This window comes from Scyliorhinus torazame, chromosome 8 (assembly GCF_047496885.1).
Source record: "Scyliorhinus torazame isolate Kashiwa2021f chromosome 8, sScyTor2.1, whole genome shotgun sequence".
Classification (NCBI taxonomy): domain Eukaryota; kingdom Metazoa; phylum Chordata; class Chondrichthyes; order Carcharhiniformes; family Scyliorhinidae; genus Scyliorhinus; species Scyliorhinus torazame.
The window spans coordinates 119,483,265-119,510,616 of NC_092714.1; the positions used below are offsets into that span (position 1 = coordinate 119,483,265).

The 27,352-nt window shown below is 47.1% G+C and overlaps 1 protein-coding gene across 2 annotated transcripts in view; it reads left to right on the forward strand.

The window, feature by feature from the left end:
• egfl6 (EGF-like-domain, multiple 6) overlaps positions 1–27,352 on the forward strand; it is a 123,282-nt gene that overhangs the window by 77,264 nt on the left and 18,666 nt on the right. For both annotated transcript variants that reach the window (XM_072514091.1, XM_072514092.1), the window contains one exon: positions 26,662–26,742. In XM_072514091.1, coding sequence (XP_072370192.1) covers positions 26,662–26,742 — 81 coding nt within the window. The remainder of the gene's footprint in view (positions 1–26,661; positions 26,743–27,352) is intronic.

The following is a 27,352-nucleotide window of genomic DNA, read 5'->3' on the forward strand; positions in this document are numbered from 1 at the left end:
GGCTCAAGCAGGTCCGCTTTAATCTCCCCAAAGCAGCGCTGGATAACCTCCTGTTGCTCCTGCGCCCACTGCATCCACACTGCCTGGTCCCTGCCCGCCACCATTTTGTTCTTCTTCCCTCGCACCTTCTTCGGGTCCACCACCACCTTTTTAGTCGCCCCGCTTCTGGTAAAAGGCATATACTGTCGGGGAGCTATTGTACTCTCCTTCCCACAGCGGGAAACGTCGAAACAATGCCGTTGGGGACCCTGAAAAGAGCCCAAAGTCCGTTTTTTGCAGGAGCCGCCGAATGTGCGACTTAGCTACGCATAGCCGCAACCGGAAGTCCTGATCACAGAATATTTAACAAACCAATGTATTAAATTATTCCAGGATGGACAAAAGAGTTACTCATGAACATGCTGAAAATATTCATTACATGTGATTCAATTCCACAGAATCTACCTTTGCTTTTTACAATGAGTGTGTTGAGAGGTAGCCCCTTGTTCAAACCATAGGGAATATGCAGGGTATGGCGACAAACCTCAACCAGACAGACCCATTCCTTACAAATAATAGTTTTTAATACTGTTTCTCAGGAGAGAACATTGCAAGCAGTCCATGTTCTGTAATGCATGCACACATATATTGAAAACATGCACATATGTCCATTCACCTTGTGTCACTCCCTTCTCTGATTTTCATCTTAATGCTCAAATCCTGAGTGGAACCAGATGATACCTGATTTTCTTTTTGACCTCCTCAATATTCCCAAATTCATCCACTAAAAAGCTAAACACATATTTGTCAAATATTTGGCTAAGGCCATTCCTTCAGTCCGAGCCCGATCTTCATTTCAAAATGCCTGTCAAGCTTGACATACAACCCCACGGTACAATCTTCTCACAGCTAACTGCTCTAATTATTGATCCAAAGCAAAAGGAAAGAATGTAGCAAAGAGAATGGATTATATATTTTTTTAATATGCAGGGTTAAAGAAAAGGTTTGGCATTGTATTTTGTTTCACTTTTCTCGAAGAAAAAAATACACATTGCTTCTAGCTGTAAATAGCTAAATATTAAAGATAAAGATTTGCATTTATATCATCCCTTCCACAACCTCAAGATATTCCCAAGCGCTCTACACATCTTTGAATTGTAACCATTGTTGTAATGTAGCAAAAGCAGCAGTCGATTTTCACACGCAACAAGAAAGTTTGTTTTAGCGGCTGGTTGAGGGAGAAGTGTTAGCCAGGACATCGTGAAGATCACTCCAACTCTTCTTCCAAATAGAGGCTGCCTTCCTGAAGTCAATAATTAGTACAGTATATAATTAATTCTGTAACATTTCAGAGAAGCAGGAGGGCCTTGCAGTAAGAGATGTCAAGGATCAACACCTGAGTTTCTCACACCATAACCCCGGAAGTGTAGACAAATCTCCTCTCTAATACAGTCCTTGTGACATTCTTCCCGACTCCGTGCCCAAAGAACAGTCAACCCATTCAAACACTTTCCAGATCAATTTTATTTTGGCCATGCAGCCTCAGTAAACCATTCCACCAACCAATGTCCCAAAAGCCACAAAGGCAATCTTTTTATTACCAAACATAATAAATGCCCATTCCTTACCCAAGCAATCAACCCACAGTGTTTTTCTTTTAGGAGGTTTCCATCCCTGCTGCTCCTATGAAGTGTTCCTCAAGGGGCCTCAGCCAGTGGAAGTTGAGATGCTCATGGCTAGTGGACATCTGGAGTTGGAGCCTGTGAAGGCACAGCTGCAAGCTGCAGCAACATGGGCTGCTACCGGGGAAGTCTGTCTCAGCTGACTTGTTTGCCCTATACTGTTGCCTTTTTTACCTACTGTAAATATGGCAATCAATGAGGTTGCCCTCCTTTCTTTGGATACCTATATTATATTGCTCAGAGTCGCCAGGTATCAAATGATACCACCATAAGGTTCAACCGGATATCGATCAAAGAGCCAAACACCAGTTAGTTAGTTCAAGATCAAGGGTACTTCATTTACACACAATTAATCATGCAACATAGACACTACTAGTTAAACTACACCTATCAATTATGACAACGTGTACTTAACTTCAGGCACCCGGCTTAGGTCAGAGGAACAGTGGCCGTTGTTCGATTCTGGGTCTATTGGGTCTGTAGAAGTAACTGCTGCTCAGCTGGGCTCATCTGTCTGGTAGCGGGCGTTGAACTTGAACTTGCTTCTGGTGGTGCTGCACTTGGAAGTAGACATTGCCGGAGCGTCAGGTCCAAGAGAGATCGAACACATGGTGGCCTCTCTTTTTATCCTTGGGAGTTTTCGCGCTCTTTTGGGCGGTCCTTCAGTTTGGAACCCGCTAATTGGGTAATTCTTGATCACTGTGTTCAATTCGAACCAATAAAGGGGCGGGTGCCTTGATGGTTGGGCGTGTCCTAAGCGGTCATTGACTCTGTTGCCGAGTACAGGGAGTGGCGCCGAAATGTCTGGGATTGTATCAGTCGCTCAAGTATCAGTCCTTTGTCTGGCGGAGAAGGGCCATCAAATGCTAATCAGTTGGGGGTTCGATACCGTCTGGGTTCCTCACTCACCCATATACGTTCAGGCTCTGAGCCTGCCTGAATCTCGCATTGTCTATTTTTCCAGTTATGCTTTGCGACCTTCCCTGTTCCTTAATGTAAGTGGCCATCCCAGATGGCTGCAGTCCGTCCTCTTGATCCTCAACGCGAAGCGTGAAGGATCACACTACTGGATCTTCTCCTGTTTTCTGACATGCCGGGTACCCTCAATCAAGGACAGATTCTATCCTACTCTGTCCTATGAGTCAAAATATTTACCTAAGTTTTCCCTATTACAACACATATCTCTAAAGATTCTAAGGGGGCACTATAACATTCAAACATACATTTCAATTTCTTTACACAAAAAGGGGAACCTCTAACTGTCTTTAACTAAACTACACTCATGCTGCTATCTAATAACCAAAGAACTTATATTATAATGCAAAATACACCATAGCAGCATCACATTCCTACTTATCACTAATGTCCATGTACAAAGAAAGTAACTTTATTAAAAAGAACAACCGCGGAATGTATTAGGGAGGAAGGGTTCAGAAAGAGTGTGGGGTTTGCTGGAGTCCGGGGAAAGGGGCTCTGAGTGTGTATACCGGAGGACGGGAGGCTCTCCTTCGCCATTTCCGAAGTCTGATCGTCTCGATGACCCTGCAAAGTATAGCTATAACCAGTAGGGTCTCTACTGTGCATGAAAGGGAATACCATTTTATGATATTAGCACACTATGTGGGGGTATCAGTGGCTGTGTCTATGTGTGGTGCAGTGTCCGGGCTAGGGGTGTCGTGTTGGGTGGTCATGTTTAGGGTCTGTGTGGTGAGGGGTGTTATAGCCATGTAAAATGGCTGCGTTCCGATTAATCTGGCCAAAACCCAGTTTAAAACGGCTAACCCGAAAGACTGCTGGGAAAAGCAGCCAAGAAGACACAAGCAGGCAGCTGCAGGCAGGTTTGCATATTCAGCTCTGGGAACGTAGCCCAGATCGATACTCAGGGCTATCAACAGCCCATCAACCCAGGTATCCGCAGTTGCATTCAGGACTGTTTACACCTAATCTACTCAGACATCAACAGTTAAATCGGCTATCCCCGGGAACACTTGCAACATATTAGCAATTGAATACCGGGCCAGACCTGTCGGCGCCTGCAGTGGCCAAAACAAAGACAGGTGAGCGACCACCCCCCGATCGAGGAATCGCCTCACCATTGGACACACCGACCCTAGAGATTGGGGACAGAATCCAATCACTTGGGACTCAGGGTCAAGGGCCGTCCCGGGAGGCGGGAAGCCCCTGGGCCCTATAAAAGTGAAGGTCCAAGTTCAAATCTCTCTCTTTCTCTCATCTTCGCCTGCTCAAGACCTTCGCAAGACCAGCCACTGTGTATAGTAAGTTTGAATCCAGCGATCGCTATCCGGTAGAGACACCTAGCCACCAACCTGTAGCAGCCTTTTGAATCCCGCGGGCCAGATTTGATTGGACAAGCCATTCATTTCCCTGACCTGGTGGGCTCTTCCTAAGTTAAGTATTGGCCAGTAGTGATAGGTTTATTATATAGAAAGTAGTATTAGGGTATTAATATTGCTTGTTGTATATAATAAATGACCGTTGTTTTAATCCTTACTAAGCGGTGTGCTGTGTTATTAATCATAACCTGAACTTGAACCACGTGGCGGTATCATAAAGATACCTGGCGACTCATGAGCAAAGGTGACCTAAACAGAGCAAATAGACTAAGGTTAAAAAGAGCAACAGTGTATGGGCGGGTAACACGCGCAACTGTATTGATCCAACGACGATCATGATGCAGATCATCAGGTTCGTCTTCATCTCGTCTGTCTGTCTTCAGATATCTCCGTATCTTCCTATAGAACAAAGAACAAAGAAAATTACAGCACAGGAACAGGCCCTTCGGCCCTCCCAGCCTGCGCCGATCCAGATCCTTTATCTAAACCTGTCTTCTATTTTCCAAGGATCTACTTCCCACTGTTCCCCGCTCATTCATATATCTGTCTAGATGCTAGGGCGTCTGCTTTCACGTTCCGGGTGGGGAGGAACGATGGTGGCTTCTAACTTTAACAAATCCGTATTTTCTACCTTTTGCTGTCTGGAGGATGTTTTTGAGTAATGGGGCTGAGGGTTTTCCATCGACGGAAATAAATTCTCTAGATTCCCACAGGGGCAGGAATTCTGTCAGGCTGTTGCAGATGTACAAACTGTCTGAATATATGTCTGCTGGGGTCGGGAACAAATCTGGGTGCTGCACGATGTAAGCAATGGCTGCTAACTCGGCTGCCTGCGAACGTAAATGTCCAGGCAACTTTAATGAGATTTCCTCTAGAGCGCGTCCCTGCGCGTCCTCTACATAAATTCCACATCCTGTGATTCTTTTTCCATCTAGAACTGTGGAGGAGCCATTTACATACATTTTTAGAGCTTTGTCTGTGGGCTGGGTCGTCTGTGGTCGGATGCCTGTCTTTTTCGGCACCGATTTGGGAACAAAGGGGCCTGTGCTGTGCTTGGTTGCAATGATCTCGCACTCATGTGGGGTTCCTGCATAGTGTAAATTGTCGGCACGTGTGCGTCTTTGGCCGTTTTACCGTAATGTCACGTCCTTGTAGGAGTAGGGTCCAGCGTGCTGCTCGAATTTGGCTTACGGTGCCATCTTTTAATCTACCATCTAATAAAAGCTGTGTCGGGGTGAGCTCGGTCAAAATGGTTACGGGATTGAGCCCTGTTATGTATGAAAAGTACTGTACAGCCCAAAAAATTGCGAGCAGGTGCCTTTCGCAGGCTGAAAATCCCTGCTTTACCGGATCTAAAACTCGTGAGGCATAGGCTATAGGTCCTAAACGATCGTGCCTTTCCTGTAGGAGTACGGCCGAAAGGGTTCGGTCGGTGGTCGCTACCTCTATCACGTATGGGGAGTGTGGATCTGGGGCCTGTAAAGCGGGAGCTGTGCTTAGGGCGCGTTTCAATGTATCTACGGCATCCGTGTGCTGTGGAAGCCATTTCCATGGGGCCTGTTTCTTAAAGAGCTCGGAAAGTGGGGCTGCTTTTGTGGCGAAACCATCTATGTGGTTCCTGCAGTAACCAACCAGACCTAAAAATGACCAGAGTGCTGTAACATTTTGGGGAAAGGGCAATTTTACAATCAAATCTATCCATTTCTGTTCTATTTCACGCTTACCATGCATGATGACCGTACCTAAATAAGTGAAATGAAATGAAATGAAATGAAAATCGCTGATTGTCACATGAAGTTACTGTGAAAAGCTCCTAGTCACCACATTCCGGCGCCTGTTTGGGGAGGCTGTTACGGGAATCGAACCGTGCTGCTGGCCTGCCTTGGTCTGCTTTCAAAGCCAGCAATTTAGCCCTGTGCTAAACAGCGCCTTGACTTTTTCCTGGAGAATTTGGGCTTTTTGGGGGTTAATTTTGCATCCAATTTCTTTGAGGAGTCCTAATAGTTCCGAAAGAAGTGAAATGTGCTCTTCCTTGGTGTCAGTCTGTAGGAGCAAGTCGTCCACATACTGAACGAGGCATTCAGGTCGGGAAAATGTTGATAATCCGTTCGCCAACTGTCTGTGAAAAATGGAGGGGAGTTGTGGAAGCCTTGTGGAAGGCATGTCCACGTGTACTGCTGTCCCTGGAAAGCGAACGCAAATTTGTACCGACACGTTTTGTCCAATGGAATGGACCAAAGACCATTGCTAATGTCCAATACCGTGAAAAATTTTGACTGAAATCCCTGTTTTACTGTTTTAAGATGGTCTCGAGACTCGTGGCAATGGTGGGGGCTGCTAACGGAGTCACTTTGTTTAATTCCCTATAATCGATGGTCAGTCGCCATGAACCATCTGGTTTTCTTACGGGCCATATCGGGGCATTGTTCGTTGATGCTACAGGCCGAATTACTCATTGGTCCAATAAACTCTGGATTACTTGCGCTACCTCTCCCTCGGCTTGCTGTGGAAAGTCGTATTGTTTCTGGGGCTTAGGATCGGGACCTGTAATGTTAACCATTCCTGGGATCTTACCACAATCATGCTGGCGCTGGGCAAATGATGCTTTATGTCTTTTCAAGACTTCTCTAACCGTTTTGTCTGTGATAATGGTTTGTGGATCAAACCAGTACTCTCCCACTGAGCTAATGCTGTGTGCGTAGTCACCTACTGTGAGCGTGGCGGGGTCTCATGCTGCTCTAGCCATTTTCCACACACATTTATTCACGGGGTCAAAAGAGAGGTTGTGTGAACTCATAAAATCTATTCTCAAGATGTGTTCTGCTATCTGGGGTAAATCTACCAAAACGACTGAGTGTTTCGTTTTAATGTTGCCGATCTGGATATCCACAGGGGCTGTAATGTGTCCCTGCTGGGGGTGACCTGTAAAGCCACTAAGGGTAATGGTGTCTGTAGTGGGCCATATATCTCGCTGGTACATCGTGGAGGAGTTTAACGTGGCTCGGGACCCTCCTGTGTCCCAAAGGAACTCTACTGGGTGTCCCCAGACTGTGCCTGCAACTACCGGTCTTCAGGAATTATCCCAAAGGGTATCGCAGACCCAGGTTGGGGAGTCCGAACACCGTCAATCGGTGCTGTTCATGGCCAAATTATCTGCTCGGGCGCTAACGTTGTGGATTGGTTTGGCATTGTTCCTAGGGGGGGCATTTGTGGGCTGATTCCGTTGCTGTTTCGGGGGGGCTTGACATTCTTGTGCGTAATTTCCTTTCTGTCCACAATTGTAGCATTCCTGCACTTTAGGGTGCTGCGTGTTACTTCTGCCTTCATTTACTCATGCGGGATCTTGGTGTGCCCTTACTGGATTTATGGTGGCGTCTGCTCTTTCTTGGTCTGTCTTTTTCTGTAGGGACTGTTCCCAATCTCTAGATAATCGTTTCAGTACCCACACTTCGTTGTGTGCCGGGTCTGAGGGGTCGTAATTGGCACATGTCTTTTGTCCTGCCTCCATGGCATGGGAGACTAGAATCCGGGTCCATTTGGCCTTATTGTCTACCGATAAATGGGCACGTGCTAAATCACCGAATACTGCGGTAAAATGGATCCAGAGGCGTCCAGCAAATGCTGTTGGATGCTCTCCCTTTTTCTGTCTGCAACGGTTGAGTCCTTCTACCGGATCTCCTCTATTATAGCCAATGGCGTCTAAAATGGCTGTTTTCATGTCTTGAAGGCTACCTCCTCCTACATTTTGTGGGTCGGGAAGGGCTGAACTAACCGACGGGTCAAGGCTCATCACTATGAGCTTTACTTCTTCCTGCTCATCCAGACTGTACATGACGGCCTGTTGCCTAACTCATTCAAAAAAGTGGTGTGGGTCTGACGTGGGGTGAAAAGTCTCAATTTGATCATGGGCATCTCTTAACTGGGTGATGGTCAGTGGGGTGGTGTACACAAAATCGAGTTGGTCCTCTGTTGTTACTCTACGCTGCATGGTGATGGGATTCATTGGGTTGGGTACTGCCTGTGCAGTCGGTGGTGCGGGTGCTTTCCTTTTCGGGGGCCTGGGGGGGCTCTATTCTGATTTTCTGTCTCATTCACGTACCGTTGGGCCGTTTCACTAAGTTCTTGCCAATCGGGGCCATCTTCCTGATCTAACTGTGGGCCAAAGGTGTCTCTGAACCCATTCTGAATGGATAGCAGTGATTGCAATCTTGCAATTTGCTGCCTGCACTTGGCATGATCCACCAAACTCTGCCTCTGTTCTGATGTGTTGGGTACTCTGCTACACAGACGAACCAACACGGTTGCGAATGGTACAACTCAGTTTTATTACTATCATTTATTTACAGTGGTAAACTAGTTACTGAGGTTCGATCATAACCCTAGAATCTGTGGACCTATTCCTAATACTATCTTGTAGTGGCACTCAGCACATGGTGGATGTCTGAGTGGCTTGCTATGAGCTTTGTGCCCTGAGCTGTCTCCTGCTGGAATCCTCAGGAAGTGTTGTGTTCCCTTTTTGTACTGTGTATGCTCTTGCCTGTGATTGGCTGTGGTGTTGTGTGTGTGTTGATTGGTCCGTTGATCTGTCCATCAGTATGTATGTGCTATGATGTTTACCTGAATATCATGACATGTTCTGTGGTGGAACTGTGGAGTGCCCGTAGGGCTGCCTTTAAATCCTCACATTGTTTTCTCAACTGTTCTGCTTGGTTTTCCATTTCCTCTCTTACCAACACTGCACGTTGCGTGTCCTGGTAGGCCTGAACGTATTGAATCTGAAAGCTGCTTAGGTGGGCGAGACAAGATTGTTGTGTCCATTTGACACCAGCCATCTCCTTGTCCTTCGCCACTAGCTGCTCTCGGAGTTGCTCGTTTAATCTCTCACACTCGCTAACATTTCCCATTCTACTCCTCTCTTTCTCCTCAAGCTGTCTAGGGAGGGTTCCCTATGACCTCCTCTGTGCCTCGCAATTGTGCCAAGCAGGACACGATTGCCATCGGCTTACGAACTCTATTCAAATTCTTCTTGTGGATCTCGGTCAGGCTGTCCCACCAAGTTTGTCCTATGCTGCCAGGACCTGTTCCCTCATTCGCACAAAATTCCGACCATAGGGGCCATCCTTTCCCCTTTAGGTATTTCCTAATCTCCTCTTCCCATATGGAACACTGTTTTGCTCTGTTGGTCGCTGCGACCTCGGGCTCTTGTGGATGCATAAGGCGTTCCAATGCCTTCATTACCATCTCTACGATTATCTCTGTTTCTACCGGAAATTTGGAACAAGGGGGAATAAAGCGGTGGTGCAAACACGGGTACGGCTCAAGCTATTTTCCGGTTTACGCATCTCCCAAAAGTTTCACGCAACAATTCCTATCGAGGTTACCTTATATCATTTTGTTAGTACGCATGCAAATTACACACTTCTGAATTTTGGAGGTTTGATTGATAAATTGGTTTCACTTGTGGTTTCTTTTACTTTCCCAATTTGGATTTCAAATTCAAACATTTTGTGGGTTCTCTCAGAGTGACATGGTCACTTCTGGGTCAAATCCCGTCAGATGTCACCAATAACTGTTGCCTTTTTTACCTACTGTAAATATGACAATCAATGAGGTTGCCCTCCTTTCTTTGGATATCTATATTTTATTGCTCAGAGTCGCCAGGTATCAAATGATACCACCACAAGGTTCAACCGAGTATCGATCAAAGAGCCAAACACCAGTTAGTTAGTTCAAGATCAAGGGTACTTCATTTACACACAATTAATCATGCAACATAAACGCTATTAGTTAAATTACACCTAACAACTATGATAACCTGTACTTAACTTCAGGCACCCGGCTTAGGTCAGAGGAACAGTGACCGTTGTTCGATTCTGGGTCTATCGGGTCTGTAGAAGTAACTGCTGCTCAGCTGGGCTCATCCGTATGTTGAGCAGGCGTTGAACTTGACCTTGCATCTGGTGGTGCTGCACTTGGAAGTAGATGTTGCCGGAGCACCAGGTCCAAGAGAGACCGAACACATGGTGGTTTCTCTTTTTATCCTTGGAGGTTTTCGCGCTCTTTTAGGCGGTCCTTCAGTTTGGACCCCACTAATGGTAATTTTTGATCACTGTGTTCAATTCAAACCAATAAAGGGGCGGGTGCCTTGATGGCTGGGTGTGTCCTAAGCGGTCATTGACCCCGTTGTTTACACTTGCCGTGTACAGGGAGTGGTGCTGAAATGTCCGGGATTGTATTGGTGCTCAAGTATCAGTCCTTTGGCGGAGATGGGCCATCAACTGCTAATCGGTTGGGGGTTTCGATACCGTCTGGATTCCTCACTCACACATATACATTCAGGCTCTGAGCCTGCCTGAATCTCGCATTGTCAATTTTTCCCGTTATGCTTTGCGACCTTCCCTGTTTCTTATTGTAAGTGGCCATCCCAGATGGCTACAATACTCAGTGGGATAGGAGTCCAGGCAAATATGCAAATTTGCTGACATTCTAAAAGAGTCCAGTACATAGTACTCACAGTGTCCCCGAGGGTTGGAGGTCACCATTTCAATCTTCCCCTGTGTGATAATTTGTCGTAAATCCCATCTAAAGCACCTATCCATATCGTCCAATATTCTCTCCAGTGTGGATCTCGGAGTTTACATGGTAGCCATTTGAGGCTGTGCTAAAGTTGCAAATCATTCCAGCATGGACTCCTGATGTAAGGGTTCGTCTGCAGTCCACCTGGAGGATACCACATTCTTCAAACTAGATGGCAGAGTGGTAACAGAAGCAGGACAATGAATCCTTCACACTCTCAGCCAAAGCGCTGATGGAAGTGAATGTACTATTTCTGGTTTGCAGATGACACAAAAATAGATGGGAAGGCAAGTGGTGAGGATGACACAGAGTCCATAGAGGGCAAAAAATTGGCAGATGGAATATAATGTAAGAAAATATGAAATTATGTACTTTGGTAGGAAGAATAAAGGTGTTGAGTATTATTTAAATGGTGAAAAACCGCACAAAACTGCAGCACAGAGGGATTTGGGGGCCCTCGTGCTTAAATCACAAAATCTAGCATGCAAGGTCAGCAGGGAATGGGAGTGATAAATGGAATGTTGGCCTTTATTTCAAAGGGAATGGAGTATAAAATAAGGAAATCTTGTTGAAACTATGCAAGGTGCTAGTTAGACCACACCTGGAATACTGCAAAGTTTTGGTCTGTTTATCTAAGGAAAGGTACACTGGCATTGCAGGCAGTCCAGAGAAGGTTCACGAGGTTGATCCCGGGTATGGAGGATTTTCTTATGATGAGGGGTTGGGTAGGTTGGGTCTGTACTCATTGGAGTTTGGAGAATAAGAGGTGACCTTATTGAGACATTCTAAGGAGGCATGACAGGAAAGATGCTGAGAGGTTGTTTCCTCTGGTGGGAGAGTCTAGGACCAGAGGGCATAATCTCAGAGTACGTGATTGCCCATTTAAGACAGAGATGAGGAGAAATGTATTTTCTTCGAGGTTAGTAAACATATTGAAGTCTTTAGCACATAAGTCTGTAGAGGCTGAGATAGACAGATTTTTCATCAGTAAGTGAAGCATGGGTTATGGAGATAAGGCAGGAAAGTGGAGTTGTGGATTATCAGATAAATCATGATCTCATTGAAAGACATGATGGGCCGAATGGTCCCCTTCTGCTCCTATGTCTTATGGTCCTTAATATCTCATCATACAGCTGTTTGTGCCAGGCTAACAGTTTTCTTTTCACGGCTCAGTCCTGGAAATTCTGATCTCTGTTGTGTGCAGTAATACTGGGAGCAGACAAGGTCTTGCCCCAGCTGCAGCCTGCTGGTGCGGGGTATTCCTCCACTTACAGACCCCTCTCATTCACTATCTATCCGATGCGGAGGGCCTCTATCTCAGCTAGTGTCTGGACTGAATGGAGAGCCGAGCACTGCAGCCTCAAAGGGTCTGTCCTCTTCTGAGGTCTGGTCTTCTCTCAGCAGCTCCTCTAACCGTCCTGTTCCTCTCCCTGGCATTAAGCCTCATGGGAGTTATGGAATATATTTCGGGAAGGTGAGTGGAATAGTGCAGGGCTTGTGCATATTGTGTTGAGAGGTGCAGAAGAACCAAGGTGGAATGGTGACGGGGTGGGTGATGGGTTGAAAGGAGAAGTGGGTAAGGAGTGCTGAGTCATTGTGCAAGTGTCAGGATGCTGGAAGAGTTCAAGTTAGATGCTGTTAGTATGAGGTGTGAAAAGAAGGAAGAAAAGAGCCATTTGGAATGAGATAGAGAGGTGAATTGTTTGTATGCGTTGAAGGATATGATGGAGTGCAGATCGTAGTTGAAAGTGATGAGGGAAGGAGTGAGAAATGAAGAGCTGTACTCACTCACAACTGTGAAGTCACTCAACCTCTTTCAATATCCTCAGGACTGCCAACATTGATTTTATCTATTGCCTCTGACCAGCCCTTCTTAGGGATATTCCTATACGTGTTGAAGAAAAGTATTTCCTTCCTGGTTAATCTTCCACAGGGACCTTCAGCTATGCATCAGGAAAGTGAAAAGCAACCCCTGATTCATCTGCAACCATAAGACTATAAGACCATAAGACATAGGAACAGAATTAGGCCACTCGGCCCATCAAGTCTGCTCCGCCATTCAACCATGGCTGATATTTTTCTCATCCCCATTCTCCTGCCTTCTCCCCAGAACCCCTGATCCCCTTATTAATCAAGAACCTATCTATTTCTATCTTAAAGACACTCAGTGATTTGGCCTCCACAGCCTTCTGCGGCAATGAGTTCCACAGATTCACCACCCTCTGGCTGAACCGGCCAAACTTCCACAGTTATTCAATATAAAATGCAAGTATGTGACACAATCTCGCTTAAAGAGTTGTGTCTCGCTTTTAATGGAGTTGGGGAAGGTGGGCAATAATGGACTGGCCTACGTGAATCAAAATAGCCTTGTTTCATCTGACAACACTGCATGGTCAGCCATCTGTTTGCCCCGAGTAAAAATGGGTCCTCACGTATTGATAAATTGCACATTCCCAACCACTGCTTTTTAAATAAAAGTGATAATTTTTCTCTTAAATTGCCTAAAAGATACAAATGTGGCCCTTGCAGGATTTTGCAAAGTTGTTATTGATGTAGTGAGAGTAAGGGAAGAGCAGGTAGGGAGGAGTGGGAGCGTGAGCTCATCGGAGATTGGAGTCAAGACATATTGTTGAGGTAGAGATAATTTTCTTTTCTTTTTTGGATCTGCTCTGCCTCAGGAGTGTCCAACACTAACAATGGATGCTAAAGTTTTCATTCTCCAATATTGGTGCATTTTGTTGGAAAACAAAGTTAATTTTATAACTTCACAGCCTGTGCTCCTAGACTTGTACCACAAGTATGTATATTAGATATGTATGTATACAATATGTATTTATACCCTGGCTTTGTATCCTGTAGACTTTGTAAGATTTCCCATCCCTTTACATGAATGATCAAAAATTCTGAGGCTGGATTTCTGTGGGGAATTCTTCAGCACAACGGTTGGCAGAGTATACCCCCCCCCCCCCCCCCCCAACACTCCCAACCCCCCTCCTCGTCAGAGCAAAGATGGCTAAAACTACTCCTGATTATAGGTATCTGTGTTTTCAGCTTTGGAGCTGAATTGTTAACTCCGCCAAGAGCAAACTTTCAAACAAAACATATTTCTTAAGTGCTTTTAAAATAAAATCGATATACTTTCACAACATCACAGGGTCTTCATTTTTAATGTCAGAGCATTCCATGCTAGTTTCCCATGCCTACTATCGTCATCACCTCTGGGGCTAAGAACTTGCATTTATTTTAGCAAGTCTCTCAACACTTCCTATCTGTTAAATTGCTCAGAGGTGCCATCCTTGTTGTTAGGTAGACAAGCGCAGCAGCATTTTGCTTACAGTAGGATTCTATAAACAGTAATTAGATTGGGTAATGTGTTTTGGGTGGTTCTTTTTTGTAAAGTGCCATTAGATCTACAGTTGAAGAGGCAGAATTGGCTCTGGTTTACAACAATGCAGCCCTCCATGGAAGTGCCTGCTTCAAACTTATGCACCCAAGTCTTACTGTGTGGCTGTGTCAAGTCTCAGGTAAGCGACCACTCGAAAGCGACAACTGTAGAAAAGTTCGGTTTTATTCTCCTCACTATCCACTTCTCCTTATCCCCGAAGGGTCTCCCGTAGCCAGCCCACACCTGGGCTGTCCCAGCAGTCCTAGGAAAAGGAAGATAGCCCCACCCCCATCTGTGGGTCCGTCTGTGACTAAGCCTTTACTTAGGTTCCTTTACAGGTAATGAGTCCATAAAATGTAAGGTAGCGTCTACCTCATCCGATGCCACCAGCGATAGGGTGCTGGTGGTTAGCCGGAGGTGGCTGAGAGCATCCACGTGGGGAATCTGCGCGATATTCTGGAACAAAAGTCCAAAGCTGAATGCAGGCCGATGCCACTGGGAGAATTGCCTTGTCCTGTTTGAATAACCCCAAAAGCAGTTTATGGTCAGGTATCAGCCGTGAACACATGGCCATAGAGATCTTGATGGAATCATCTAACAGCAAACACCAATGCTAACCTTTCCTTTTCTATTTGGGCGTAATTTTGCTCTGCCGCCGCCAAGACGCATGAAATGAACGCAATGGCCCGCTTGGTACCATCATCCATCCTGTGTGACAGACGGCCCCAATTCGGTGGGGCGAGGCGTCATATGTGAGCAACAAGGGCTTCGCCGGCTCGAAGTGAGTCAGCAAGTGGGAGGGCGACAGTCAACGCTTTACTTCATTGAACGCTCTCTGCTGCAGTGGGTCCCAAATCCTCTGCTTGCCCTTCTTTAACAACAGGTGCAGCGGGGCCAAGACTGTCGGCAAGTTCGGATGAACCTCCAGTAATAGTTGACCAAGCCGCAAAACGATTGGAGTTCCATAGAATCCTTTGGTACGGGCGCCTGCCGGAAGGCCTGAACTTTATCGTTTGCTGAGTGTCGTCCGTACCCTGTAGCCCAAACAGACCACCTCCTTCGCGTGGAACACACATTCGTCACGTCGCAGGCAGACTCCGGCCACCTCATAGCACGTCCTCCAGGTTTTTCAGATGTTCCTGGTCGAAGGTACAATTGATCAGCACATCATCCAGGTTAACTGCCACCTGTGGCAACCCGCGAAGGGTATTTTCCATCACCCTTTGGAATATGGCACATGTCGACGAGACCCCAACTGACAGCCTGGTGTATTCATACAACCCCTTTGTGTGTTGATGGTCACAAAGTTGTGTGAGGATGGATCCAAAAACAACTGGAGATAGGCGTGGCTCATGTCGAGCTTGGTAAAAGTCCTTCCTCCGCTGCAACCCGTGTATAGGTCCTTAATCTTCGTCCCTGGGTAACAATCCGGATGGGATGCTCGGTTGATTGTCAATTTGTGATCCCCGCAATGCGGACAGACCCGTCAGGCTTCATAACCGGCACGACCGGTGCAGCCCAATTCGCAAATTGCACCAGGCGGATCATGCATAGCTTGTCTAGCGGCATGGTGGCACAGTGGTTAACAGTGATGCCTCATAGCGCCAGGAACCCTGGTTTTGAATCCGACCTCGGGCAAATGTCTGTGTGGAGTGTGTACGTTCTCTCAGTGTTTCCTCCAGATGTTCTGGTTTCCTCCCAGAGTCCAAAGATGTGCAGGTTAGGTGGATTGGCCAAATTAAATTGCCCCTTCGTGTCCAAAGGTTAGGTGGGGTTATGGGGATAGGGCGGGGGTAGGATGCTCTTTCAGAGGGTTGGTGCAGACTCGATGGGCCAAATGGTCTCCTTTTGCAATGTAGGGATTCTATGATTCTCCAAACGGTTCAGTTCTGCATCGACCTTCGGTTTCAAAGCGTAAGGAATGGGGCGGGCCTGAAAATAGTACGGTTGGGCCACTGGGTTTACAGATATTCTGGCGGAGGCCACCCCAGATGGTACCAAGGCCCTCTTGGAACACCGCAGGTAAATGTGCCAATACCTGTTGGGGTACATTCAGCCTACTCGCCAATCCAGCCGGAGACTTTTTAGCCAAACACGCTCCAGCAAATTTCAGCCTGAACCTTTCACCACTGCTAGTGATAGATTGATTGACTGAGCCCCATATTCCACAGGGAGTTCCGAGGTGCCTGCAATCTCCAATGGTTCCCTGTATATATTGCCAGCATTATCTCTCAATGCTAAAGAGTGTATCCCTGAGAGGATTTTGATCACCGAGGCAGTGGCTCCAGCATCAAGTTCCATTGAATTAGTAACTCGTTGATCTGGACCGTAACCTGGATAGGTGCCACCTGTGGTGCCGAAATGCAGTAAAGATGGTGGACCTCCTCCTGTTCGTCGTCAACAAAATGCGTCCATGCTCTGGGGCGGTCATCGGTGCAGCGGTGGCAGGTGGGTGAGGTTTCCTGCTGGCATCTGTCCCACCGCCTGCCTCTGGTGCCGATGCGTTCATGCCACTTGTCAGGGATCTCCATTGGCCCTGGTTCCCTGCAGTTCGACCCCAATGGTGGGAGTCCGGAATTGCCGCACGCTAGAGGGGTTCTCCATGCCCTGCTGGGTGACCAAGGTTCAAGATGGCTATTCCTCGGAGCTCCTGCACCCTCTCGGGACATAGCTATGTCAGTCACTTTTGTCAGATCCAGTTTCACACAATAAACGTTCTTGGGTCCCCCGCCTCTGATCCCGCAAACCAACCGGTCTGGGGCACTTCTTATAATGCCGGCCTGAACTCGCAGAACCCATCGGGTTTGCGCAACCGCCCCAGAAATTCCGCCATGGGTTCATCCTGGTGTTGAGAAGCCGTGTGGAACTGAAAATGGTTTGGGGACATGGGCAGCAAGGTAGCACAGTGGTTAGCACTGTTGCTTCACAGCTCCATGTACCCAGGTTCGATTCCCGGCTTGTGTCACTGTCTGTGCGGAGTCTGCGGGTTCTCCCCGTGTCTCCATGGGTTTCCTCCGGGTGCTCCGATTTCCTCCCACAAGTCCCGAAATATGGGCTGTTAGGTAATTTGGGAATTCTGAATTCTCCCTCAGTGTACCCGAACAGGTGCCGGAATGTGGCGACTAGGGCCTTTTCACAGTAACTTCATTGCAGTGTTAATGTAAGCCTACGTGTGACAATAAAGATCATTAAATTAAATCTAAATTAAAATGTTTGCCGACCAGCGTAACAAGCTCCACGAACTGGCAGTTATCAGGTGAGTTGGGAAAGTTAAACTTTTGATAATGTCTCTGCCCCACAAACTACGCGGAGGCTCACCACCTGTCTGTCGTCCCCGACTATTTTGTTCAGGTGAAAAAAATATTCCATCCGCTCTATGTACCCAGGCTCGTCTTCGAATGCCCTAAGCTTACCGATGAGCGGCATATCTGCTGCCTGAGCGGAGACCTCCTGAGGCCTAATCGAGGTGGGCACGGTCCGGAGGAAATGGCTTCTCCTGCAGCTCCACTTAACCCTCGTCGCCAGTTAACGTCTCAGGCAAGCAATCACTTGGAAGTGATGACTGTAGAAACAGTCACTATACACTCCTCCTACTCCCCAGAAGGTTCACGCGGGCCCGGCTCACACCCGGACCGGGGTATTATATCCCAGCAGTCCTAGGAAAAGGGGGGCAGTCCCGCTCGCTCATCTGGGTAAATTGTATTCAGGTGAGGCCACAGGGACTCTGATATTGCAGATCCCTGGACCTTCTGTCAGGTTATAACAGGCTGAAAGCTGAATCTGCCAGCCAAGAAGTGCAGGGACTATTAACCAAGTGGTTTGTGTGGTCAGGTCACTGCAATAGGTTTCACTGCACCTGAAGTGAACCAGCTAGGTTGTGGAATAAGTGCTCTTACACCTAAAAATTAAATTAACAAAATAACTACCAAAACATTCAGATTGCAGCAGATAAAGTATACTTTCAATAAGAGCAAGGGGGTTCACCGCAGTATCCAAAGCAATATTTAGCCCTCACCTGACATCACGGGAACAGATTACCAGGTCCATTATCCTGTTGCTGTTTGTGGGATCTTGCTGTGCACAGGTTGGTTGCCGTGTTTCCCTAAAGTAGATCAGTGAGAATGTTTCAAAATGATTATATTGGCTGTAAAGTACTTGCTGATATCCTAAAGCCATGATACATGCTATTCAAATGCAATTTTTTTCCCCTACAGACAGTAGTTTTCTGTATATTAAATATCATTCTGTGAAGTGTATTAATTTAACACTCCAAGGTTTTACGGATGTTCAGTTCATTTGAACAGCAGTCTGAAAGCACCATCTGGTAAGGATAAAAACTCTGAACGCTCTCTTCAAAGGACTTAACGGATGTCACCAGCTCGATGAAACACGACTAGCTTGAAATTTAGGTCACCGAAGAGCACACAAAAATGAATTATTTCCACAAATTAAACATTGGAAAAGTTCTCTTTTATTAAATAAAGTTATTTTACAGCCTTGAAATCCCCATTACCATCGGAATGACAGCTACTGCTGGCAGCTCTTTTGTAGCTAGAGGAAATATTCAAACTAAGGATTAAATACAGGATCATATGACAAAGAACTTGTTTCAATGGATCATTACTGATGACATGGTTGAAGTAAAGAAACAGTAACACAATAAATGACTGCCTCAGGTGAGATCTTTATCATAGTTATTTTCAACAATTGGCTGAAGATAAGATTCTCCCAAAACAGGAGGCTACAGGTCTAGGAATTCCATCATTAATCACATGTGTTTCGAAGGAGTCGAATGCTCTGCAGGAGATTACCCCGAGGTAATAATCCTCCAAGGAGACCGCACATTAAACAGTTTAGTGTACACTGAGAGGCCATGCCTTCTAATAGTCTCTGAGCACAGACGGTGTAAAATCCACACAGATATGTCATAAAAGGCCAAATTCTTTTGAATTTTGTCCTTTACTATGAATAAGTAAAAGAAACTGGACAAAATCAGGAATCTGATGAAACAATGCACAAACCATTTGCTTTCCACATTTCTTCCTTATTAGTATGAATAAATTAGCTGGTAAACCTTTGCACTATATTGACAAAGGCAATGTTGAAAGTTTATTTTAACCTCAAGTGATTTGGAAAGGGCTTCTTCCCCCACTTTTAAATAAATCTTGGAAAACCATAAGAGGTTTAATTTGGATCAGCCTCCACGCAGGCTCAGGGATTACAATTTGTGGTTTACTGTGCTCGTTCAGTATGATGCAGGCAGGATTCAAACTTCATGCTGCCTTATCATTTTTAAAAATTTAATCATGGGATGAGGACATAGCTGGCTAGGCCAGCATTTATTACCCATCACTAATGCCCTTGAGAAGGTGGTGGTGAGCTGCCTTCTTGAACCGCAGCACTCCTTGTGGTGCAGGTACACCCACAATGCTGTTAGGGAGGGAGTTCCAGGATTTTGACCCAACGACAGTGAAGGAACGGCGATATATTTCCATGTCAGGATGGTGAGGGCTTGGAGGGAAACTGGTGTTCCCAAGGGGTTTTGGAAGGTGTTAGAATGATTATAATCATTATGATGACTTTTGTATGCAACTAGTCCTAACCATGCTGTTCATTGGCTGCGTAGCTCAGCAAGGGTCATTATTTGCCACTTAAAGCTAGCCTGCACTATCCTTTGCTAGCCTGTGCCTTTTCAACGGGAGGTGTGTTATGGCTGCTGGAGATGCTGAGACTAATGGGAATACTGTAGCATGTTGTGTAACAAACAACGGATGGCTGGCAGTGAGGTAGAGAGTGAACACCAATGTTTTTCAACATTGCACTGGGAGTCTTGGTGGAGGAGGCAGAAAAGAAGAGAACTTTTAAGTATCTGCAGGGAACCGTAAGCCCTCTAAACCTGTGCTGGGAAGGCAGTGGGAACTGATAGCTGTGGAGGTCAATACCAGGGGTTTAGCCCCCACGGCCTGGATGCGGTGCTTCAAGTTTCATGATCTCATACAAGTGCTCAAAGTCAGTGAATGCATTTTCCATAGTGTGGCCATTGTTCTGGGTTTATACCGGACAGTCACGTTTTCAGCCTTCTGAGGGAGAATGCCACAGGTCAGTAATGACCAGAGATGGTGGCAGCATTTTCACAGCGATATAATGATTTTCACTGGGAACAAACTGCCCAGGTCATTCTCAAAAGCAGCGACAGAGGACAGCACGATGGTTAGCAATGCTGCCTCACGGCACTGAGGACTTCGGTTCGATCCCAGCCCCGGGTCACTATCTGTGTGGAGTTTGCACATTCTCCCCGTGTCTGCGTGGGTCTCACCCCCACAACCCAAAGGTGTGCAAGGTAGGTGAACTGGCCATGCTAAATTGCCCCTTAATGAAAGAAAAAGCAGTGACAGCACATTTACTCAACAGTACTTCTGCCAAGGTGAGGTTTGTGATTGGTAGTGGCACCTTGTAGGAGCTATCACACTAATTGAGATAAAACAGTACAGCAATACGTCCGGGGAGCAATGGTTTTATGTTACTAGGTGAATAATCCTGGGCTAATAATTTTGGAGTTAAAACCCCACCATGCGTTTTGGGGATTTGATTCTGTTTTTTTTAATCCATAGAAAAAAAGCTGGGGAAGAAGGAGAAACTAGCAAGGAAACTATTTTAAGACTTGATTTTGTAACCTCAGGTACTTGTCGTCCTTACTCCTGACCTTGACACTAAGTGATTCAAATCACAGATCAATGTGATTGACTCAAATTCCCTCTGAAGTGGCCTTACAAGATGATCTGTTCCTTCAAATAATTGGCTTATCAAGTCAGCAAGGGATGGGCAAAAAGTGCCAGCCTTGCTGGTGATGCTAACCTCCCGAGAATGAATAAAGAGAAATATATTGTTTCCACTCATTGAAAGGGCTTAAACACTTGTTCACATTCTGTAGTGAGTCTCTTGGTGGTACTGACAGTTCCTACATTAATAAAGGATCTGGTCAGTTGGATGTCGAACAGAATTATTTCAAATTAGCTGTTTAGTTCTGAAGAAGTAATTGTGGTGTTGGGTGCTCTGAGGTACAGATGAACCAACACGGTTGCGATTGGTACAACGCAGTTTTATTCCAACTTGTTATTTACAGATCTGTCTTGGTACTCAGCACGTGGTGACTGTATGAGTGTCTTGTTAATCAGGTCCTGTCCTTGTCCTGTCTCCAGATGGACTGGCCACCAGGTGTCGTGTTTCTTGTCTTATACTGTGTTTGCCCTTGTCTGTGATTGGCTGTCGTGTTATGTGTGCTAATTGGTCTGTTGGTCTGTCTATCATGATGTGTGTGTTTGAATACCATGACAGTAATGACTATGCCATTGACGTGCTGAGCTAATCACCATGTTGTGTATTGTTAGATTCATGCCATTACAGTGAAGAGGCAGAGTATCTCTTTCTTCCTAGTGCTCATTTTCCCCAGTTTTACTCTGGTTCTCTCATGGGACACTTACTGATGCTGGGGTAGACCACAGATACTTGCTGCCCCCCTCCCTGCACCATGGTCAGGTGACATTTCTTTCATATCTAGCTTGAACAGTGAGTGCTGGCAGATGAGTCAAATGTGGCCAGATATGGTCATTCGCCTACAGGACAAATCAATGTAATTTTCTAAGTTTGCGGTTGCGATTTGCAGTCTAACGTGAGCTATGCTACCTGTATGAAGTCTGGATGGAAAAGTGCAAATCTTCTTTTGTCACATTGGTCTTCAGACTTTTTTCTCTTTACTCTAATCTCTTGTCTTGTGGGGCACAATTCAACTACCGCATTGCGCCCGTGAACTACCGGTTGCTGGGTGAATAGCAGGAAAGGCCAAAATCGAGACTCGCGCCGTGCACGAACCATTTTACGATTCACCCAGTCTGCTCCCAGTGGTGACTTCCGGATCTCACCGAAAAGGTCATTAAACCTGATTTGCATTCATGAAGCAGATCCCGGGAGTCATCTGACTCCCCGGTAAGAAGTCACCCGAACGTCATTTAGTGCTCCTTTCCAAAATCAGCAAGTTGACACAATGTCTACCAAGAGGAAGTGAGGTGATGAATATCCATTTCCATTTGCCAGCATGCAACTCAAGAGCACTGGTGGTGGTGGTGCTTTAGGGGTGGTGTTGTTCGGGGGCTGGAGGGGGCCAGGTCGGGGATCACCCCTGGGCCAGGGTTTGTGAGGGGCTTTGTGTCTGTGAGGCCTTCAAGACATCTTTAAATATTGTGGAGACCAGGGGGAACCAGAGCTGCAGCCTGCCTGTCCAACCAAATACTTCAGGACAGAACCCTGCTGCAGCTTCTCTCATGACTGTCAATTTCGCTCCTTTCGACCAGGAGCAACCTCCAGCTTCGCAGCTGCAGGTTATTTCAAATGAGGAATTAGCCTTGTAAGTTGTGATAGCACTTCATACTCCTGAACTCTCAAGTGCCTCCTTGAAAGAACAGGTGCCATGACTGAAAGGTTGATGAGTAGACTGGATGCCAAGCAATCTTTGAGTGTGCCTGTACTCTCGGAACGTCAGCACTATAGAGGCAGCTGTCAACAATCAAACATTAAAGATCAGAACGTCACCACTTAGGATCACATCGTGGCTAAAGAGTAAGTGACTGGATGAGGGGAAGTCAGCTGAGCATGGCCTCCTTAATGGCGCTGGCAGAGGCCTGGGGCCTCTAAGTTCATGATCTGGCAAGGAGTGACTGTGCAGAGTAAGGTTTGCCAGCACAACTTGCTCACTGGGTGGCACTCTGAGAGAAAGTATGACAGACATGGTAAGGGTGGGGGGAGACTGGGAGATATGAGGGTTCAGGGATGGAAGCCCTAACTGATTGTCAGACTCTCTCCTTCTCCAATTCCTTCCAGATACAAAAATGTTTGCTGGTGTAGATCCCGCGGAGGCTGTCCTCGCTGGGCTTGTCGCAGCCGAGGCAGGTAGACGCCGAAGATGGCAACAAGGCCATCACAAGCTAGAGGCAGCATCACATATGCAGGCGGCCTGTCCACACCCTGAAGAACTGGCCGCCCATCAGGTTGAGGAGGCAGTCAGAAGGGGAGGCCAGCGATGTGCCAAGGTGTACAGAAGTCATTGGTCCTTCAGTGAACTTCAATGGACAGCATATGCCGTAGATGACTGCGTCTCAGCAAAGAGACAATGCGGCGCATCCTCGCGGACATAGCACCCCATGGAGGAGGAGAACATCCGCTCCCAGTGGCTATGGGGATCACTACAGCACTAACATTGTATGCCACCAGGCCATGCCAGGACTCGAGCGGGGACTTGTGTGGAATATCGCAGCCATCAGTCCACAGGTGCAACTGGGAGGTGACATATGCTCTGCATGCCTTGGCATTTGGCTTTATCACCTTCGACGTGGACCAGGCCCACCAAGATACTAGAGCTGCAGAATTCGCCACCATCGTTGGGATGCACCAGGTCCAGGGGGCCATCAATGGCATGCATGTCACCACGCACCAGGGCATCAGGGAGTGCCCTATATTAACAGAAAGATGTTCTACTTCCTGAATGTTCAGACCACCACCTGAGGATCATGCATGTGTGTGCCCGCTACACTGGGAGCATGCATTTCAGCTATGTCCTGGGGCATTCGGAGATCCCTGGTGTCTTCAAGAACCACCCACGGCTGGCGGGTTGGCTTGTGGGGGGACAAGGGAAACCAACTGAGGTCATGGCTGATGACGCTGGTGCAGAGGCCTGAGACCGAGGTGGCGATCTATTATAATGAGGCCCACGCTGCCACCCGTGCTGTCATTAAGCAGTGTATCAAGCTGCTCAAAATGTGGTTCCTCTGCCTTGTCCGCTCTGGCAGGGCTCGACAGTACACCCCAGAGGGTCTCTCGCTTTGTGGTGGTCTGCTGTGCCCTCCACAATCTGACATAGCAATGAGGGGACATGCTAGAGAAGGAGGAGGCAGACCAGGAATGGCTGGAGGACAAACCCAAGAAGGAGCTGGAGGACGGAGGACAGGCAACGAGAAGGGTCTGCCATGCCGGGAGGACCAGGGAGGCCCTCATCATATCCAGAATCTCCCAGGACGAGGCTGTGTCCATCAGCTCAACACCTCCCCCTTTCCCCTCCCCCCAGCCTCCCTCAATCACTCCGCCACCTCCCCGACCACTCCAGGATGATGGGCCTGCGTCGGCACTGTTAGTGAGCCACTATACAAGGCAGGTGAATGATGATCACTCACTGTGAGGTATGCTCTGGTGCTCCTCAATTTATGCCAAAGTCTGACTCCTGTTGTTCTGTTGACAGCCATCTTTATGCTGGACTCTGCATCGGGGGCTTTTGATCTTCAACTACTGTGCTGGGGCAGGGGGACCAGGGAGTGTGGGGAACAGGGGGGTGGGGGAGCCAGCAGGCCGGGGTGGGGTGAGGACTAAAGCGACAGAGGCTTCACATGTATCAGGTGGGAAATATTTTAATGGTGAATATTTTAATGTGACAGGTTTCCATTCCCCCAAGCAATGGATAGTGACCTCACCAGTGCCCACTCAGTGCTCCTCACTCTTCTTGATCCTCTGTAGTCTCGTGCCACATCTAGGTGTATCCCCAGGATGCACATTGGAGGAGGAGGCAGCCTGCTGCTTTCCACGCCCTGTGGTCTTTGCCACCCATGGTGGACATCCACTGGAGGGCTTCGAGCCGGAGTATCCTGGCCGACTTACCAGTGTCACAGGCGTCGTCATGCCACCCTGTTCTGTGCCAATGAGACGCGCCGATGTCGGGAGGGGGGTGGGGGTGGATTCGGAAGAACTGGAGATTGCCATAATCTCCTTAGTGGCAGGCTCCGGGTTAGGTTCCAGCGCCTCCTCCTCCCTGACGGTGCCCGTTGGTCCCGGGTAACTCCATGGGATGGAGGTGCAGCTGGAGTGAGCTCCAGCAGCCTCTGGTTCATCTGGCACTGCCAGTCCAGGAGGTTACCCATGGCATGCACCATGGCGTTGACGCCCCCAGCAGTGGTCCTCAGTGACTGGGCCACACTCTGGAGTGCCTCAACAATGTTCACCTGCATCTGGGACATGTTTCTTATCAACTGGGACATGATGTCAAGGCCCTCAGCTACGGTCATCATAGACTGAGCCATGCCTTGTACACCACCACTCAAGGTGCGGATATCGTGCTCCAGGTTTTCCACTGTGGTCGTCACCCTAGCAGTGTTGGCCTAGGTGCCACACATTTCTGGTACCATCTTCTGCACCTGAAGGCTTTAGGACTTCTCCAATCAGCCTTTCAGTTGCTGGAATGTCACTGACACCACCTCTTGAATATCATGACTGTGTCCCACCATCTGCATCATCTCTGGGAGAACCTTGAACCAAAGGCTCAACATCTGGCTGGGACCCAGCTGAGTCCTGGGATCCAGTTGACCTCTGACTCCCTCAACACGATGTGTATTAGCAGCTGCAGTGCTCATCAGATAGTCCCCCAGAACTCTGACTCAGGATGGCCCGGCCTCATCAGATGGTGATCCTGCGAGACAATGGACATGTGGTCAGTGAACGGGACATCAACAACTCAGTTGAAACAGATCATCTGCATGAAGGAGCAGCGGATCTTCTTTGGCGCAGGCCAACCTTAGTGTCAGTCATTGCTCTCTCCTCAGGCAACCCCGTGATCTCCAGGGCCCATTCCGCATAGTGGATGAGAACTCAGATCTCTGGGATTCCTCCCCCTGTCTTCACCCTTTCCCGTTTATTATGGGCTATCATCCCCTGTGGGGACAAAGAGAAGGCCCTGTGAGCCACACGCTTGATGGATCAGGGCATCTATAGCAGGTGGCATGCGTGGGCACCATACCTGGACATGAAGGAGTTGTGCTAGATAGTGCCAGGGGGTTCTGAGGAACATATTTGAAGATTGCATGTGGGGAAGGTGCAGGGTATCAGCCAGTGGATTGGGGGAAGATGGGGGTGTTTGGGAACTTGAGGGGTGGCAGATAGGACTGATACCATGAGAGAGGTAGTAACTTACTATGGTCTCTTAACTCCAGCACATCTGCTCTTTTCGATTAACTCCAGCAATTTGAAGTTTCAACAAGGATTTAGCTTTTTAACAACAGCAAGCGTTTTAAAACCTGCCATCATCTTACATGATCCTTGTGTATTTTGACCTCTTTTCTTACACACTATATGACAAAAGGGGACTTAATAGAGCTGTCTCTTAATAACCTTACACTGGGTAAAAGGTTTACGGTCCCTAAACGACATAAGTGAATCAGTTGGGGCTCTATCAACACTTTTTACTGATTCCAGCTTATTATATCCAGATTTTAAAAAACTTTAGTTCAATTTCTTAAACTATCTTGGGGAAGTTTGAATTTTCCATCTTTGAATTATTAGTTTGAGTTTCCGGATTACCAGTCTAGTAACATGACTGCAACACCAACCAACCCAATTTAGTTCAGTACTCAGAGGTACCAGTATTCTCCATATATTGATCCTCCCTGTGGAAACGACCTGGCATTGACTCTGTGTTGTCCTCTGACTGAGTTGAACAAGTGGGCGATTGCCAGGGTAAGCCAAGTCTCACCACTCAGAATTGTATAATACCTACGAATAACTTAGTAAGAATTCATTTAAGAATATGCTCATTGGATTCAAAATGTATCCCCAATTCTCACAGGATATTACTTTTATTCCCCAATTGTTTCAGTTCCCAGACGGAATGAAGCCGCAATATTTAGTCCGGTTCTGGGTCAGAAAGAAATCGCCGTACAAGAACCGCTTAATGAAGGTAAGGTGGTAATTTGCTTCTGTTGTTGAAGATCTGAAAGCGGTGGAGTTTCAGTATTATAGCTTCCTGTCAGCACACTATCACCACAGGTCTTACTGGTTCGAGAGGGATACTTGTCAGAACTTCTCAACTGCGGCAAGCATGCAAGATGGACAATATCAGGTCAACTGCCCATTACAGGGCCCACTCAATATTCCTACCATCATACCACCCTCCCCATTAAAACTGAAAGCCTCACCATTGGTCAGCTGTCTACAACCTAAGATTGACCTCCAATACAGTGAACAGGATATGGTTTCATATAAATGGTGCCAGTAAGCTGCAGGTGCCCAATGAGCTTCCCCACAGATTTTGTTGAATTCAGTATGGTGTCACCCAAGCTGGCAGCAAGGTCAGTCGTGATGGGGAGTGGGGCAGGTGGGTGGCAATCACAGATGAGTAAGCCCAGGATGGCAGCAGCCCAGGTGATTTATGTGGGCCTGAAAAGAATAATTAAAACTTACCTTCTTGGAGTTTCTTTTTATAATAACACAAGTGAAGCAGGGGTAAGTGCTTCAGCTATTTCTGTCCTAAAACAACAGATTGTTGTGTATGTCACAGAACTCCAATT